The 18,490-nt window shown below is 42.5% G+C and overlaps 1 protein-coding gene across 5 annotated transcripts in view; it reads right to left on the bottom strand.

Annotated features, from left to right (window-relative positions):
- Positions 1-5,338: 5,338 nt before the first annotated feature.
- The window catches only part of bcas3 (BCAS3 microtubule associated cell migration factor), a 928,098-nt gene continuing 914,946 nt past the window's right edge, over positions 5,339-18,490 (bottom strand). For 4 of the 5 annotated variants that reach the window (XM_073053122.1, XM_073053127.1, XM_073053125.1 and 1 more), the window contains one exon: positions 5,339-6,060. In XM_073053122.1, the coding sequence (XP_072909223.1) occupies positions 5,912-6,060 (149 nt within the window). In that variant the 3' untranslated portion in view covers positions 5,339-5,911. The remainder of the gene's footprint in view (positions 6,061-18,490) is intronic. The other variant, XM_073053126.1, reaches the window with a different exon arrangement.

The following is an 18,490-nucleotide window of genomic DNA, read 5'->3' as shown; positions in this document are numbered from 1 at the left end:
ATTACTATTTTTTGTGACTGTATGTTTAATTGCTACTGTATTTATACATGCTGTTTGTGCCCTTTGCTGTGTATGACTGTTGGTACTGTGGTTTGCACCTTGGCATGTTGTTGGAAGAACACTGTTTCGTTTGGCTGTATTCATGTGTATGGTTGAGTGACAATTAAACCTGACCTTGAACTTCAGCAGCCAATCTGACATGCGAGATCCCACAGACATTATCTGATACTGAGGCAGGTCATGTTTTTGTTTATCCATATTGTGGAGGGATACACATTGTCTGCAGTACTGCCGAGAAGTGCAACGAGATCGGTTACATCTTCCCAAGAGGCCAGACAAAATCTCCGCTTTAACAAATTCAACCGAAAGCCTTGGCTTCAGCATTGCACAAGCAGTTTTATCTCTGGCTTGGGAATGAATCACATCCGTTTAACTTGAGTGGGTCTAAAGGTGTGGAAGGTAATGGTTTTATATAAAAGAGCAGGAAACAAATAATTGGTTAATGAGATGAATCTAAGTGAAGCTTTAAAAAAATTATCACTGTTCAGATCGATGCAAGTAAGCAATTGCCTCTCACCATGGAGATCACATCAGGTGTGTGTGTGTGTGTGTGTGTGTGTGTGTGTGTGTGTGTGTGTGTGTGTGTGTGTGTGTGTGTGTGTGTGTGTGTGTGTGTGTGTGTGTGTGTGTGTGTGTGTGTGTGTGTGTGTGTGTGTGTGATCTGTATGCATTCGATATATTAGTGTGTGTGTACCTGTCGGTGTGTCTGATCTGTATGCATTCGATATGTTGGTGTGTGTATGTGATGGATGTATGTGTACGTGTGATGTGTGTAGATGTCATATGTGTGTGTTTGTGTGTGATGAATATAGGTGCGATATGTGTGTGTGTGTATATATATGTATGTATATATATATATGCAGTACTATGCAGAAGTCTGAGGCACATATACCTGTATGTAGCTAGGGTGCCCAAGACTTTTGCACAGTACTATATATTATGTCTTTCCAGTTACCAAATAACACTTAATACTACTGGGTTAATACAAAGCTACTCTTATTTCTGTTTCCCAACTACCTTCCTATTTTAACCAATATAGAGTACTGTGCAAAAGTCTTAAATACCCTAGGGGTGTGTGTGTGTGTGTGTGTGTATATGTTCCTAAGACTTTTGCACAGTACTCTACACACTACCCATCGATGTAGCGCTTGTTCCTAACTCAAACTACAGACAACAAATCACCTCTCCCCTCTCTACTGCAGTGCTTCCAGTATTCCTGGGTATTTTCTCCCATTCATACGTGTTCTTCTAATTCTATTTATTATTTCAGTTCCTCTGCATTCTCTCTCTCACCAGAGTTTTCTGAACATTATTGCCTTTTCAATATATACTTTTCTGCTAATCTCTCACTCTATATTCCTTGCTGACAATTGCCTCCCCTGTATTGCCGCCCTTGGTATTCTTTGCTTTACCAATTCCTCAGCAATATCTATGATAGCATTCTTTTCCCAGATTCTCTGAGGAGGAATTACTGTAGCCAGAGGATGGTGAATCTGTGGAATTCATTACCACAGATGGCTAAGGAAACCAAATCATTGGGTATCTTTAAAGTGGAGGTTGACAGGTTCTTGATTAGTAAGGGCATCAAAAGTTACAGAGAGAAGGCAGGAGAATGAGGTTGAGAGGGGCAAAATAGATCAGCCCTGACTGAATGGCAGAGCACTAGATGGGTCAGATGGTGGAGCACTTGATGGGCTGAATTGCCTAATCACCCTCCTTGGCCTTATGTTTGAGTCATTTCCCATGCACGATACAAACATAAAGGAATAAATACAATTTTTCTAACTAGTCTTTTAGTCTTAAGTACATTGCGGGAAGATATAGAAGAGAGAGGGGCTTCTCCCTGAGATCCTCAAATCTAGGGAATGGGCCTCCTGTATCTTTACCTGGTTCATTTCAACAATGTGAAAACAGCCCGAGCTTCTCTCCACTGTCCAGCTGGATAGACAGACTTAATCCGTTCTGTAATCACAGTGTTAGGCCCACCACAAACATCTCCAAGGTCGTCTAACCAGCCTTGGTGATTTCAAAATCTCCCAATGCAACTCTTCCAATATGTCAAGGCTCAAGAGGCAGGAAGTTCTCATAGGCACAAGACCATAAAATGGTTGATAACAATCTCACAGACTAAATCTTTAGATAAAACGTGAGCATTTAACCGAATATCTCTACCACAGCATGACTCAGGGCAATAGTCATTGGGTTGTGCTGCAGGAATAGAACAGTTAGCCTGACTTACACACCAGAGACTGCAACTTTAATTTGGATTCACAGGGTCATTTTCTGTGCAAATTGAAACATATTTTAAATAATTATTAATTCACTTATTTGTAATTAAAGAACAAAGTTATTTTAACCATTAAAGCAAAAAAGAAGTGTCGATGGATGAGTGGAGATGCTGTTGTGACATTTAGACCAGAGGTCCCAGGTCCAGTGCCAAACTATTGGATCTCCAGGGAACTACAACTACCTTCAGAACAAGGGGGAAGGAGAGCAGCAGGGATGGGCCGGTGACATGGTGGGGAGGACAGTATCTACTAAGGGTCCTATTCCTGATTACTGCTGTTTCTCCACAATGTACGGAGACTATTATTAGGTTCAGCTCTCGATGATTGAACCACCCTGCAGGCACACAGTGGGTGCAGTCACAAATCCAAAATGATCACTCGGGCAAAATACCCACATTATATCTCAATACCAGTTGGTACCCAAAGGAGTTCACTCCTCAATGATGGAGACAATGAGAATCGTCGCCAAGTCAGAGCTAGTGCCAATGGAGCCCACCACATTAGCTGTACTGATCTGAGAGTGTGCCAGTAAAGGACATAACCTGTATACTCTGTAGATGTGTGAGGCCTGGAGCTCAATGTCTCATAATCAGCGAGTCCTGGGGTCAATACCAGAGGTCAAAGACCAAAGTTGGTAAACCCAGAGTTCGAGGATTGATGGTCAAAGTCCCTGGGCTGGCATGTCTAGGAATGAGAGGTCTAATGTCCCCATGTCCAGAGTCAAGAACTCTGGAGGTGGCCTATTCTAGAGCTGGAGGTCTGTCTGAGTGGGTGGGTGGGAGGAAAGGGGCTTGTTTTGCTGTTGTTGTTTTGCTTTGTTGAACTTTTAACTTTGTTTAGTTGTGCCATTATTGTTGCCTGTGTACTTCTGCTGAAAGTTGTGGAGATGCTGTGTGGTACCAGAAAGCATGTTGCCCTCAGCACATCCTTACATTGGTTGTTAATGCAAACACCACAATTCACTGCATGTTTTAATGCACATGTGGTAAATAAATAAATATAAATCTGAATCTGACAGAACCCCTGAAGCTCACTACTTACTGATGGCTTCCACTGAACACATTTCCCGGGAGCAGAGTGAGCACGATACTGTCCTACTGACGGCCAGTATCCATGGGGGTCAAGCTCTAGTGAAGTCAATGCTTGTGGTTATGATATCTTTGCTGTCCAAGGTGGGTGATTGACTGGGGGCTGGGTGGGTTTCCATGGGTCCTGACGCCAAGGTGGAACTTGCCTCCTCAGCTGAAATTAACCGAGGCTAGATATCTTAGTAAATGAAATGAAATGAAGCACTGGGATGGCACAGTAAGGCTACAGGCTAGTGACACGGGTTCAATTCCTGCCACTGTCAGTAAGGAGTTTGAACGCTCTTCTGGTGACTGCCTGTGTTTCCTCTGGGTGCTCCGATTTCCTCCCACATCCCAAAGACATACGGGTTAGTAGGTTAATTAGTCACATGGGTGTCATTGGGCAGTGCGGACTCATTGCACCTGAAGGGCTTGGCACCACACTGTATCTCTAAATAAAATAAGAAAAGCCTCAATGACTGAAAAGTAACAAAACGAACAGGACTTTTTTGCCCCCACAGCTGCTGCTCGATCCGCTCAGTTGCTCTGGCAGATTTTTGATGCTCCAGATTCCAGCAATTGCAGTCTCTTGTGTCTCCAGTAAACCTACCAACAAGGTTAACAGCCAGTTGGTGGGAAGCGAGATTAATGTGAGCGGCTGGGTGTAGACACAATGGGAAACATGACTACCTTTAACGTCACAAATGACTGTGATCCCGCCAAAAAAAAAGTGGAAAAAATAATTCTGTTTAAATGGAACTAATTTAGACTAGATTTGTCCTCCTCTGCACTGCTGTCACTGGACTGACATGTTTGGCGATGATTCATTCAGCAAACCTCTGCGATGTTGTTTGTGGTCTGTGTGTTGTGGCTGCTCTGCCTGTCTCTAAGAGAAAACTCAGCCCGAGTGAGGAAATCAATGGTTGCAGATTACATTGGCAGCTTCGGATGAGACAGTAATCCTGTGATTGACGCACATTCTCAATCTGTGGCACGGCACAATCCCATCGCGTGTGAGTCTCCAAGGTCAATGCCAATGAGTGTTGGCAGCAGCAGTTGTGCCACTGCCTATAGTTTATCACAAAGTTTTAGTCTAACACTGAATATAATGTTTTCCTACCAGGAAAATCACAGGCTATTTAAAGGCGCTCAACTCAGTGGAGTGCTAGAGCAGTTTAAAAGTACAACTTTTCTTTTAAAGCCAAAACCCACTGAACAAGTGGCACTTTCCACAGCCCGTAGTGTGTGGGTAATGGCCCAAAACGGAGACTGCTTATTCCTTTCTGTAGATGTATCCTGGCCCGCTGACTTCCTCCAGCATTTTGTGCATGTGAGCAACAGATCATATTGGTAGCCTTGGTCCAGAGACAGACAGATTAGTTCCCCTAAGACCCTTGTGCCAGAGACAGGCAGGTCAGTTCCCCTAAGACCCGAATCCCACGGTAGTTCCTCTTTGCTTGAGATGAACTGTCAGCCTGCCTAGGACTCCTATCCATCAGAGAGGTGGTTGTGTGCTTAATACCATGGGAGGTCAGCACTTCAAAAGTAGAGTGACTAAACTGATTGGAGAGAGCAATGATATGGCTGGACATGACATTTTCCACTGGTAACTTAAAATAAAGGGACTTTTCGGAATCTTTTACTTTCGGCAATCTCTCCCACCAGAATTCCATGCACATTTTTATTTTTTAGATGTTTGACTAGTGATCTCTATTGATCCAATGTGTTCTGACCACATCACTGGAGCAGTTGGAGCACAGGGACCTCAGAGTCTGGGAACTGACTACTGAGCCGACTGTTTGTAATCAGTTCACCCCTGTGATTCTTGTTGCAACATTGAATGTCTTAGCTGTGAAATCTCCCAGTCATCTTTCCAGCCCCAAGGAGGTTAATAGCAGGATGCAAATGGAGTCAGTGGACAAGTGATCCTTGAACTTTTTAATGTTAGAAACCCAATCACAGCAATCCACAAAGTGGGAAACCTCTGATAAGAGGTTTCCACTGAAACCCAAAACGGTATCAATTTAACATTCCTAGTCAGGCAACAGTGGCAGATCCAACCCCAGAAATAAAGCATTGCAAACATGAATTAACCAAAAGAACATGAAATAGAGATATATATGTCCCTGATTTAACAGTGTAAATAATCCCTTTGTTAGTATCTCTTTTTGAGAATTAGAGGTCTGGAAAGCCAACTCCACTGAATGATACAAACCATGAACTAAGAGTTACAAGTTGTGATCGTGTCCGCCATTCAGGTGACAAGTGTCAGTGCAGTAATTACTGGAGATGGTGAGACAATGTCCGGCGGTCCATTTTGTTGACCTTGGCTGGCATGGCTCCAATGGCAGGAAATTACTGGGGGGGGGGGGGGTGGAGGGAGGGGAAGAGAAAGAGTGGGAAAGGGTAGGATGAGAAGAAAAGAGTAGGAGAGGATAGGGGCTGGGGGTGAGGAAGAAGAAAGGAGGGTTGTGTGAGAGGGATGAGGGAAGGGGCTTAGTTGAAACTTGTTGGAAAGAGGCTGAGTGGCTGGTTCTCGTTGGTGGGCAAAGGTGAGCGGTAGCCCTCAAAGTTGCGTGGGATGCTTCCGCTGGTGGAGCCTGAGCTGTTGCTAAGTGTCTCGATGCTCCCCTCTCGCTGCAGCTCTGCAAGAGAAATGAGAAAAGCCTTTCAAACAACGTGGAGCAGGATAATCAGCAGGAAATCACGACATTGCTCGACACTTCACCCTCCTAGAGACCGGGTAAATCAAGGTTTATGGAGTGACTGCAGGAAACTGGTGAATGATCAGCCTTGATCTAATTGAATAATGGAGCACACATCAAGAGACTGAGAGATTAAAAGATTAGCTTTATTTGCCACATCTGCATTGAAACGTCCAGTGAAATGCACTATTTGCATTATCATTTGCGATGTGCTTGGGTCAGCTCAAAAGTGTTGCCGTGTCTCTAGTGCCAACACAGCTTGCTCACAACTTATTAATTCTAACCGTATGTCTTTGGAATGTGAGAGGAAACCAGAGCACTGTGAGGAAGCCCACACAGTCACGGGAAGAATGTGCAGAATTTTTACAGACAGTGGCGGGAGTCGAACCTGATCACGTATTGGTGGTGCTGTAAAGAAACGGTACTAACCATTATGCTAGACTATTCTTGCTTCTATCCCTAATATTAAATTCTTATTTCTGAAGGCAGAGAAGACAGGTTATGAATGAACCACCACATGTTGTCCTAATGAGCCAATGTCCAAATGTGCCAAGACTAGGGGAAAGGAATAAACAAAAGAATATGGCATCCCCCACAAAATTTTTCACAACCTTAGTATGTACCACAGCTTCAGACGCAATGAAGCTAGCGTTAACCTACAGTCACTGTAGTAAAGTGAGAAAAACAGAAATCAAAAGGAATATAGTGAGATCCTCCAAGCAACAAGTGAGAAACCAAATGGGTAATCCTAAAGGTTAATTTGCATATTGAATCTGCGGTAAGGGAGGCAAATGCAACATTAGCATTAATTTCGAGAGGAATAGAATATAAAAGCAAGGATATACAGTGCCTATAAAAAGTATTCATCCCTCCTCCTGGAAGTTTTCATGTTTTATTCTTTTACCACATTGAATCACAGTTGATTTAAAAGGCTTTTTTTGACACTGATCAATAGAAAAACTCTTTCGTGTCAAAGTGAAAACAGATCTTTATAACATGATCTAAATTAATTACAAATATAAGTCACAAAATGATTGATTGCATAAGTATTCACACCAGATCATCACTGGTGCAGCCAATTGGTTTTAGAAATCTCATAATTAATTAAATGGAGATCACTGTGTGGAGTCAAGATGCCTCAACTGATTGTAGTAAAAATACACCTGGGGTTCAGAAGGAATATAAATCAGCCATGATCGAATGGTGGAACAAATACGATGGGCCAAATGGCCTAATTCTGTTCCTATGACTTATAATCATATGGACATTAGTGATGTCAGAGCACATTTGTGTGGAAGAATCAATATTGTCCATGGATTCAGAGCATGTGGCCCCAAACCTTGACAAACTGTTCTTAATATGCCCACATACTGGTTGTGAATGAAGTCCATGAGTAGGAAGGTCATTCAGGGCTCATCCTCATTTTTTCAATAAAAGTAAGAAATGCTGGAGCTCTCAGCAGGTCAAACAGGATTAAGAATAAAATTTCAGGTTGAAGCCCTTCATCAGTTCTGAGGAGTCTTGGAGCTGCAACATTAACCCTGTTTCTCTTACCATGGATGATTCTGACCTGCCATCATTTTCTTCTTTTATTGCAGACGTCAGACATTTGTATTTTTATACACTTATCTTTATTTTGTTTAGATAAATTATCAAGTACAACCCTAGAGACTCTGGCTGTTTTGGAATCCGGAGATAACTGGGAATTTATGAGAATAGTGATGTAAACATTATTGTATTCAGACCTCTATCTGTTCTCCCCGACCAGTACTTATCACAATTGCCCTGATGGTGAGTGACATTAAACTAACATCAATCTTGGTCAAGCCTGAAGTTCACCCAGGTGTCTTTTTGGTTGTTTATCAGTCTTTATGAGTAGTATTTCATGGATTCTATTGCATTTGCTTTTTGTTTTGCTGTGAATGCCTGCAAGAAAATGTACCTCAGGGTAGTATATGGTGATATATATGTACTTTGATACAAAATCTACTTTAAACTTTGAAATCTCCTCTTTGCTCTCAGATTCTGAATGGTTCATGAACCCATTAACACTACTCCATTATTCCTTTTATTTTGCATTATTTATGTACTTATGTCATTTATAGTAATTTTATGTCTTTGCACTGTATTGTTGTCACAGAACAACACATTTCAATTTATCCAATTCAGAGATAATAATCTGATTCTGGTTCTGAAATATATAAAATGCTGGAAAAACTCAGCAGGTCAGATGTCACCTGTGAAAGGAAAACATTTCAAATCTGGCACCCTTGATAAGAATTGAGAAAATGAGTTTCTCAGTTCTGATGAAATGTTCAGAACCTGAAACGTTAAATGCTTCCACAGATGCTGCCTGATCTGGTGAGTTTTTTTTCAGCTCTGTGGAAGTTGATGAAGACAATGATAGCCTGGGACAGTTGTAGTCAAATGAGATCTTTGAAGTGAGACTGCTGAAGACACTTCTGCTTACTACAGATGAGATAGATCAGTAGCGTGTACTCAGACCAAATGAGTGAGGCCTCTGAAGTGAGACTTTTCCAGAAAGATCTTTCTAAAACAGTGTCCCTTTATACAATAGGGACCGACAAGATAACAGAAGAGTGTGAAACATACCAACAACTAAGACTCTATTGTCATTATTAACTACAAAACATCATCATCAGTCTGCTTGAAGTTTCAATTGACTTTAACAAACACCTCTTTTGTGAACACCAATTGATTCTCACAAGTAAAAAATTCAAACATATACAATTTACAATAATCAATATCCGTAACTGATAAGTCAATTTTGTATAAAAGTAGCAGTTTTCTGTTCAGATTTCAGAACAGTGTGGGTGACAGGGAACCATGCTGTTCTCCTTGTGCACGAGGAAAATAAAAAGAACACCAGAAAATCTGCAGATGCTGGAAATCCAAAGCAACACACACAGAATGATGGTGGAACTCAGCAGGTCAGGCAGCATCGATGGAACAGAGTAAACAGACGATGTTTCAGGCCAAGACCCTTCATCAGAACTTCTTACCACCACGGGTATCTCAAAACAAGTACATGTAGTGAAGTGTAGTCATAGCTACCATCAGGCAGGAGATAGATAAGCCCATATTACCAGGTTCAAGGACAGCTACTTTCCTTCAGCCTTGAATCAATTAGCAAAACCCTATGAATAGTGTTAGAAACACTATGAATATTTTGCACTAAAATTGACTTTTTGCTTGTTCTGTTTTTTGTGTGGAAATTGAGCATTATTTGTTTATTTTATGTTTTTCTTATGAATTCTGCTGATATATGTGCCTTTGTTGCTGCTGCAAGTAAGATTTTCACTGCACTCTTGCATACATGTACTTGTGCATGACAATACACTCAATTTTGACTGTTTTAATATCAGAAACTAGCATCGTATTTGTATGACTCAAACTCTGACAGACTCCATAAATTTGATTTGCTTTTGTGATGTTGAGAATTTGTCTTTTGCGCAGTGGCTGTTCGTCTATTTATGTGTAATTCTTTGTAAATTCTATTGTATTTCATTTCTGTGTAAATGCCTGCAAGAAAACAAATTTCAAGGTAGTATATGGTAATGTATATGTACTTTGATAATGTAATTGAGAGATACAGCATGGTTACAGACCCTTCTGGGCCAATGAACCCGTGCTGCGCAGCTGCACCCATGCTACCAATTAACCTACTAACCCAAATATCTTTGGAATGTTGGAGGAAACTCCGCAGTCGCTGGGAAAACGTACAAACTCTTTGCAGACGGCAGCAGGATTTGAACCTGGGTTGTTGGTGCTGTGGCATCACACTGACCACAATACTACTGTGCCATCCTAATACTTTGAACCTTGAACACTGATGAACACTGGCAAGAGCTTTTTTTGATCTTCTTCATAAAGTAGTGTCACAGAGTATTTTGCATTCAAGATCGTTCAATGTCATTTTCTGTACACAAGTGTAATGGATTTGATGCAGCACAAAAGCACAAAAGGCAAAGAACACAATAAAAAAACAAGAAATATAAATACATGAGATAGCTTCTAAATGTACAAATGATAAAGTAGTGGAGGAGTTAGTGGGTGGAGGTGTTGATCAGCCCTTTTGCTTGAGGAAAGTAATTATTTTTGAGTCTGGTGGTCCTGGCGTGGATGCTAAATAACCTCTTCCCTGATGGGAGTGGCACAAACAGTCATTGAGCAGGATGGGGGGATCTTCCATGATGTCATCAGCCCTTTTCTGGCACTTTTCTGTATATATGTCCTTGATGGTGGGTAGGCTGGTGCTGGTGATGCATTGGGCAGTTTGGAATACCTGCTTTAGAGCCTTCCTGCCTGCCACAGTGCACTCTCCGTACCAAGCAGTGATGCAGGTTGTCAGGATTCTCTCCACTGCATATCTGTAGAATGGCGTGAGAATGGATGTCACTTGGGAGTCTAGCAAGAAACTTGGATATTGTCTTGACCAGGACAGCAACTCTGACTGACTCCTCATGCTTCTCTCCCAGACTTAGGGTAACTAATCAGGGTGTGTCACTAGAGCAGATCAGCAAACTAAGAAGAGACCAGAGATTGAGTTGCACACTGGACTGTGAGGTTATCCATCGAGTCATTGGATTCTGGAAGCAACTTCTCTGCTCAAAGCTGGAACAATGAGACTGTTAAAGAACACGAGTGAAAATGACACTGGGCCACGCCTTACTCCCTGCTCACCGCCTTGGCCAAAAAGCTCTCAGTAATAGACAACATCTGCAAGAACATGATTCAAGTTTGCTTTTGATTACTAGACAAACTGTTTACTTGATGTTCCTTGAAACTCAGGCATTGTTTCCTGGGCTGGAGAAAAGGGAGGGGCAGGCACAGGATCTATATATCCCATTAGTATTGTTCAGCCACCAACCATGAGCATTATGGGGTTCGGCCTAAACTTTCCATTTTGGAAATTAGTTTGTAAGTTGATCGATGGCACAAGTTGTGGCCATTGGAAAGGAGGTACAGGAACCTACAGACTCACCCAATTGTGAAACAGCTTCTTCCCCTCTGCCATCAGATTTCTGAATGGTCCATGAACCCATGAATACTACCTCATTATTCCAGAGGTAACAAGGCATCATAGCATAACAGATTGCTAGCACATCACTTTACAGCACAAGTGACCAGGGTTCAATTTTCACCGCTGTCTGTAAGGAGTTTGTATGTTCTCCCCACAACTGGTGCGTTTCCTCTGAGGGCATCGGTTTCCTCCCGCATTCCAAAGACACATCGGTTAGTAGGTTAATTCGTCACATGGGCATAATTGGATGGCACGGGCTTGTTGGGCTGTAAAGGCCTGTTACTGTGCTGTGTGTCTAAATTAAATTAAATTTAAAAAATAGATAATGGGTAACTTGAGTGAGGAAGATGGGTTGCTTTTAACGGGCAGGGACTGAGGTGCGCACACACATGGTGAAACAGCACGCTGGGAGACCATTCAACACATTGCTTCTGTGTTAGCTATTGGAAAGAACTATCCAATAGGGAACACGCACAACACGCTGGAGGAACTCAGCAGGTCAGGCAGCATCCATGGAAACGAGCAGTCAACGTTTCGGGCCGAGACCCTTCAGTCCTGACGAAGGGTCTCGGCCCGAAATGTTGACTTCTCATTTCCACAGATGCTGCCCGACCTGCTGAGTTCCTCCAGCGTGTTGTGCGTGTTGCTTTAACCCCAGCATCTGCAGTGTATTTTGTGTATCCAATAGGGCCTATTTTTCTCATCTTTCCCTGTAGTTCAGTGCATTTATTTCCTTTCAACTTTATACTCAGTGACCATTAGGTACACCTGCTCGATAATGCAAATATTTAATCAGCCAATCACGTGGCAGCAACTCAATGCATTAAAACATGCAGACATGGTCAAAAGGTTCAGTTGTTGTTCAGATCAAACATCAGAATGGGGAAGAAATGTGATCTAAATGACTTTGACTGTGGAATGATTGTTGGTACCAGACTGTGTGCTTCGAGTATCTCAGAAACTGCTGATCTCCTAGGAATTTCACACCCAACAGTCTCTAGAGGTTAGAGAATGTTGTGAAAAGCAAAGAGAAAAAAAAGGGAAAAATCACTCAGTGGCGATTTTATTATGAAGTGGCCACTGAGTGTATTTACTGTTCTGCAAGAGCTTGAATGGGCACCTGGAAAGGACCCGGGCACGTTGGCGAGGTGGGACAGAACACCCAACCTTGGGGCCAAGTAGGACAGACAGCATTTAGGAAATATCAGAGGAAGAACCTTGTGGGTTTGTGGACCTCCGGAGTTTTGACCATAAATTCATTCTGTAGTTCAGTGACCATCCCCTCCATTAAAGTAATGTTAAGATGATTGGAGAAAAGTATGGGGGGGGGGGGGGGAATGTCAGAGGTAAGTGTTCTCACACAGAGATGGGAACGTGCTGCAGGTGTGGTGGTACAGGCAGATATATTTAAGAGAATCTTAGGTAGGCACATGGATAATAGAAAAATGGAGGACTATGTGTGAGGGACTATGTAGAGTTGGTTAAAAGGTCGGCACAACATCAAGAGCTAAAGGGTCCGTACTTTGCTGTAATGTTGTATGTTCTATTTTCGTGCTGGATTCAGAAAGTTAATTTGATTCTGTGTTGACAAGAGTGAGCTATCCCACACGATTACATGATTTATCCTGTCGGTTGTTTCATCTTCATCTGAAGCTGGAAGCAGCTGTATCTAGTTAGACGTCTCCTGTCTGGGCATTTAATGTACAGCATCCAATCTAAAGCTACGGTCAAATTCAGAGCTGTTTCCCACAGCATCCGGCCTCTGAATCTGCAGTCTGTGGTTAAGGGAATCTTTTAAAGTTCCCTCCTCCAGCAGCCTCTTATTCATCAGGTCTCCGAGGGGAGGTGGTGTTGGGAATCTAAGTTTCTCTCACTACTGATAAAACAATGAGATTGAATCTGCACTCTGAGGCCACTTTATTCAGTTCAACATTGGAACCTGGGGTGATCTTCTGCTGCTGTAGCCCATCAGCTTCAAGGTTTGATGTGTTGTGCATTCAGAGATCCTCTTCTACACGTCACCGTTGAAATGTGGTTACTTGAGCTGCTGTTACCTTCCTGTCAGTTTAAACCAGTCTGCCCATTCTCCTCTGACCTCTCTCATTAACAAGGCATTTGTGCCCACAGAACTGCTGTATATTGGATGTTTTTTTTTGTTTTTCGCAACATTTTCTCTAAACTCTAGCGACTGTTGTGCATGAAATATTCAATCCACCCCATCTGGCACCAACAATCATTCCATAGTCAAGATCACTTAGATCACATTTCTTCCCTATTCTGATGTTTGGTCTGAATAACAAGTGATACTCTTGACCATGTCTGCATATCTTTTATGCATTGAATTGCTGTCATATGATTGGCTGATCAGATATTTAATATACAGCTGTACCTACTAAATTGGCCAATTAATGTATTTATCACTGTGGAGTGGGTGAGGCCATTGGCCTTAACATTATCCATGTACCTTTGAAAAGCCGGCAAAACTGATGAGACGTGCTCTTGTGAGAACCTTACATTCATGAGATTGGAAATGAGGTAAATGGAAACAGGCCTTTTCCAGTCATGTTGGGTAAGACTAGAACTAGAGGTCATAGGTTAAGAGTAAAAAGTGAGATATTTAAGGGAAGCACAAGGGTAAACATGAATTTCTTCACTCTGAGGGTGGTGTGAGTGTGGAATGAGCTGTCAGTGGAAATGGTGGATGTGGGTTCAATTGCAACATTTAAGAGAAAGTTTAGATTAAGTACAGTACATGGATGGGCGGGGTATGGAGAGCTGTGGTTCCAGTGTGGGCCGATGGGACCAGGTAGAATAATAATTTGGCATGGCCTCATCATCATCATTATAATGTGGGCGATCATGGTCTCATAGCCATGATTGTTCTTGGGCAAATTTTTCTACAGAAATGGTTTGCCATTGCCTTCTTCTGGGCAGTGTCTTTGCAAGACGGGTGACCCCAGCCATTATCAACACTCTTCAGAGATTGTCTGCCTGGCGTCAGTGGTCTTTTGAGATGCTCCAGCTGCTCATACAACTATCCACCTGCTCCGTTGGCTTCACGTGACCCTAATTGCACGGGGGGGGGGGGGGTAAGGGTCACCTGCAGGCTAACGGAGGGAAGGAGAGAGTTACACCTCATTTGGTAGAGACAAATCTCCACCCAGCCACCCATGGCATGGACTAGATGGGCCAAAGGGCTTGTTTCTGTGCTATAGCACTCTATGACTCTTTGAAGGAGCGTCATTAAAAACACACTGCAATAACTGGAAAGAAAATTAATAATCTCACTTGAGACTTCATAAAGAGTGGCAGTTGCTTCTGTAGTGCAGTCATTGGGTGCAGCCATATAGGGTGAATCTTGGATGAAATCTCTAATTCTAGAGGACATGCATTTAAGGTGGGAGGAAGAAAGTTCAAAGGAGATGTGTGGGTCAGAGAGTGTATGGGTGTCTGGAATGCCCTGCCAGGGGTGGTGGTGGAGGTAGATACAATAAAGATGTTTAAGAGGCTCTTAGATAGATACATTGATTATTTGTCAGTCTTTCTTTGTGTGTGCTTTTTCACTGATTCTGTTGTATTTGTTCTACTGCGAATGCCCGCAAGAAAATGAATCTCAGGGTAGTTTATGGTGACACATACATACTTTGATAATAAATTTACTTTGAACTTTCAATGTGCAGAGAATGGAGGGTTAGTTAGTTTGGCACAATTTTGTAAGCCGAACGGCTGTGCTGAGACTTGAGTATTTGGATACTTGTTGAAGGTATATCCTACACAATCAGTGGTAAGTCCAAACCTTTATTTCAAATGGCAAAAAAATTTACTTGAGCAAGTTTGACTTAACCCTTTACTTTTTCTACCTATCACCTTCCAGCTTTATACTTCATCCCCTTCTCCCACCCACCTACCCTCCCCCTCGCTTGGTCTCACCTATCACTTGCTGGCTTGTACTCCTTCTCCCTCTCCCCACCTTCTTGTTCTGGCTTCTTCCCACCACCCTCTTCAGTCCTGATGAAGGGCCTTGGCCAGAAACATCGACTGTTCATTCCTCTCCATTGATGCTTGTCTGACTTACTGAGTTTCTCCAGCATTTTGTGCATGTTGCTCTAGATTTCCAGCATCAGCAGAATCTCTCGTCTTTTTGATTCTGCTAAGGTCACTTTAAGCTGCATGGCATCATCAAATAAATAGAACCAGGCGTCAGCTGATACAACTGAGTCATGCAGAACAGGAGACCCTGCATTTAGTGGTTGCTCTGTGCTGGACACATGGTCAGACTGGGGAGAAAGCTGACAATCCTGCAGCTAGAATGTAGCAGTTTGCTTTCCAACTAATCACACTTGCCTCTGCTCTTTCATCACAGCCGGCAAACTCTTATATTTCATGTATTTATCCAATTTCCTTTTGAAGATACTATTAAATTCAGCTCTACTCCTTTCAGCAGCACGTTCCTCATCAAAACTTGCTGAGTGAAGATATTTTTCCTCTTCTCTATTCAGTTCTTTTGATGTCTCTTTTAAATTTGTATCATCTGGTTACTTAATTCCAATTAGAGGACACAATAAACACTCTCTCTATTTACTCTTTTTGGGTCTATTGTAATTTTGAGGATGTACACCAAATTACCCCTTTTTCCGTTCTAAAACTGTTGAATTGTGCAAATAGTTGATTTTATAATGCTTATCCATAATAACATTGGTATCAATTTTTTGGCATGCAGAATGCTTTGGGATGCATGAAATGTTACTGAACTGTCCATAAGAACATAAGATCTTAAAACACAGTTCCAGATAGAGTGGGTGTGGAGAGGATGTTTCCAGCAGGACTCGAGGACACAGCCTCAGAATAGAGGAATGTCCCTTTAGAACAGAGATGAAGAGGAATTTCTTTAGCCGGAGGGTGGTGAATCTGTGGAGGCCAAGTTATTAGGTATATTGAAATCAGAAGTTGGTAAGTACTTAATCAGTAAGGGCATTAAAGGTAACGGAGAGAAAGCCGGAAATTGGGGTTGAGAGAGATAATAAATCAGACATGATGGAACAGTGAAGCACTGAATGACCTAAATCTGTTTCATGGTCTCATAGACATAGAAAAATTAGGCCATTTGGCCCATCATTCCATCATGGCTAATTTATTATCCCTCTCAACTTTTTGCTGGGAACCTGTTTACTCACCCAGCCCAGTGACAAAACTCTACTGGGTTTGACTGCAAGACAGTCTACCAGATCTGTGTAGGCTGACACGTCAGGAAAGAGCCTCGCGTTTGGTGTCTGGGCATTCACAGCCCAGCATAAGGCACAACTTCCAGAAGGGCAATATAAAAAATTACGTATCTTTTTTTTTAACTTGAACAGGTGGTGAATTCAAATATCACTGTGAAGCCTTGAGCACAAATACTAGGCAGATACTTCCAGTGGTGAGGGAGTGCATTACTGTTAGAGATCCTTTGGGTACGACATTAAACCCATGGCACTTGTGCTGAGGAAGAGCGGGAAATGTTATCCTGGTCTCCTGACTATAATTATCTCAGCCTGTTGTGTTATAGACGTGAATAAACTTCAAAAATATCTCAATGCTGTAAACAGTGGTGTAGTATTTGGTGCAGTGGCACCGAAAAGAATACTTACTCCTGAAATTAAATTAATTTAAAGCCAATGTCACAATTAGATTACTCGCAGTGAAATAGCATTTGGGACTCTGGTGACACCATAAATTACAATGTTAAGCATCGCTTCTGCCTGTGACTGCCTATGCTAATTGTAATGTTAGAGTCTAGATAATATTTAAAGTTCAAAGTACATTTGTTATCCAAGTATGTATACGATATACAACCCTGAGATTCGTCTCCTTACAGGCAGTCACAAAACAAATAATAACCTGATAATAACCCTTTTTGCAGAGGCATGGTTGTGTAGCAGTTAGCACAATGAACATAGAACATAGAATAGTACAGCACATTACAGGCCCTTCGGCCCACAATGTTGTGCCGACCCTCAAACCTTGCCTCCCATATAACCCCCCCACCTTAAATTCCTCCATATACCTGTCTAGTAGTCTCTTAAACTTCACTAATGTATCTGTCTCCACCACTGACTCAGCCAGGGCATTCCACGCACCAACCACTCTCTGAGTGAAAAACCTTCCTCTAATATCCCCCTTGAACTTCTCTCCCCTTACCTTAAAGCCATGTCCTCTTGTACTGAGCAGTGGTGCCCTGGTGCCCTGTCCACTCTGACTATTCCTCTTAATATCTTGTACACCTCTATCATGTCACCTCTCATCCTCCTTCTCTCCAAAGAGTAAAGCCCTAGCTCCCTTAATCTCTGATCATAATCCATACTCTCTAAACCAAGCAGCATCCTGGTAAATCTCCTCTGTACCCTTTCCAATGCTTCCACATCCTTCCTATACTGTGGCGACCAGAACTGGACACAGTACTCCAAGTGTGGCCTAACTAGAGTTTTATACAGCTGCATCATTACATCGCGACTCTTAAACTCTATCCCTCGACTTATGAAAGCTAACACCCCATAAGCTTTCTTAACTACCCTATCTACTTGTGAGGCAACTTTCAGGGATCTGTGGACATGTACCCCTAGATCCCTCTGCTCCTCCACACTACCAAGTATCCTGCCATTTACTTTGTACTCTGCCTTGGAGTTTGTCCTTCCAAAGTGTACCACCTCACACTTCTCCGGGTTGAACTCCATCTGCCACTTCTCAGCCCACTTCTGCATCCTATCAATGTCTCTCTGCAATCTTCGACAATCCTCTTCACTATCTACAACACCACCAACCTTTGTGTTGTCTGCAAACTTGCCAACCTACCCTTCTACCCCCACATCCAGGTCGTTAATAAAAATCACAAAAAGTAGAGGTCCCAGAACAGATCCTTGTGGGACACCACTAGTCACAACCCTCCAATCTGAATGTACTCCCTCCACCACGACCCTCTGCCTTCTGCAGGCAAGCCAATTCTGAATCCACCTGGCCAAACTTCCCTGGATCCCATGCCTTCTGACTTTCTGAATAAGCCTACCAGGTGGAACCTTGTCAAATGCCTTACTAAAATCCATATAGATCACATCCACTGCACTACCCTCATCTATATGCCTGGTCACCTCCTCAAAGAACTCTATCAGGCTTGTTAGACATGATCTGCCCTTCACAAAGCCATGCTGACTGTCCCTGATCAGAATATGATTCTCTAAATGCCCATAGATCCTATCTCTAAGAATCTTTTCCAACAGCTTTCCCACCACAGACGTAAGACTCACTGGTCTATAATTACCTGGACTATCCCTACTACCTTTTTTGAACAAGGGG

This window comes from Hemitrygon akajei, chromosome 8 (genome assembly GCF_048418815.1).
Source record: "Hemitrygon akajei chromosome 8, sHemAka1.3, whole genome shotgun sequence".
Taxonomy (NCBI): domain Eukaryota; kingdom Metazoa; phylum Chordata; class Chondrichthyes; order Myliobatiformes; family Dasyatidae; genus Hemitrygon; species Hemitrygon akajei.
This window is presented reverse-complemented; position numbering and strand designations above follow the sequence as displayed.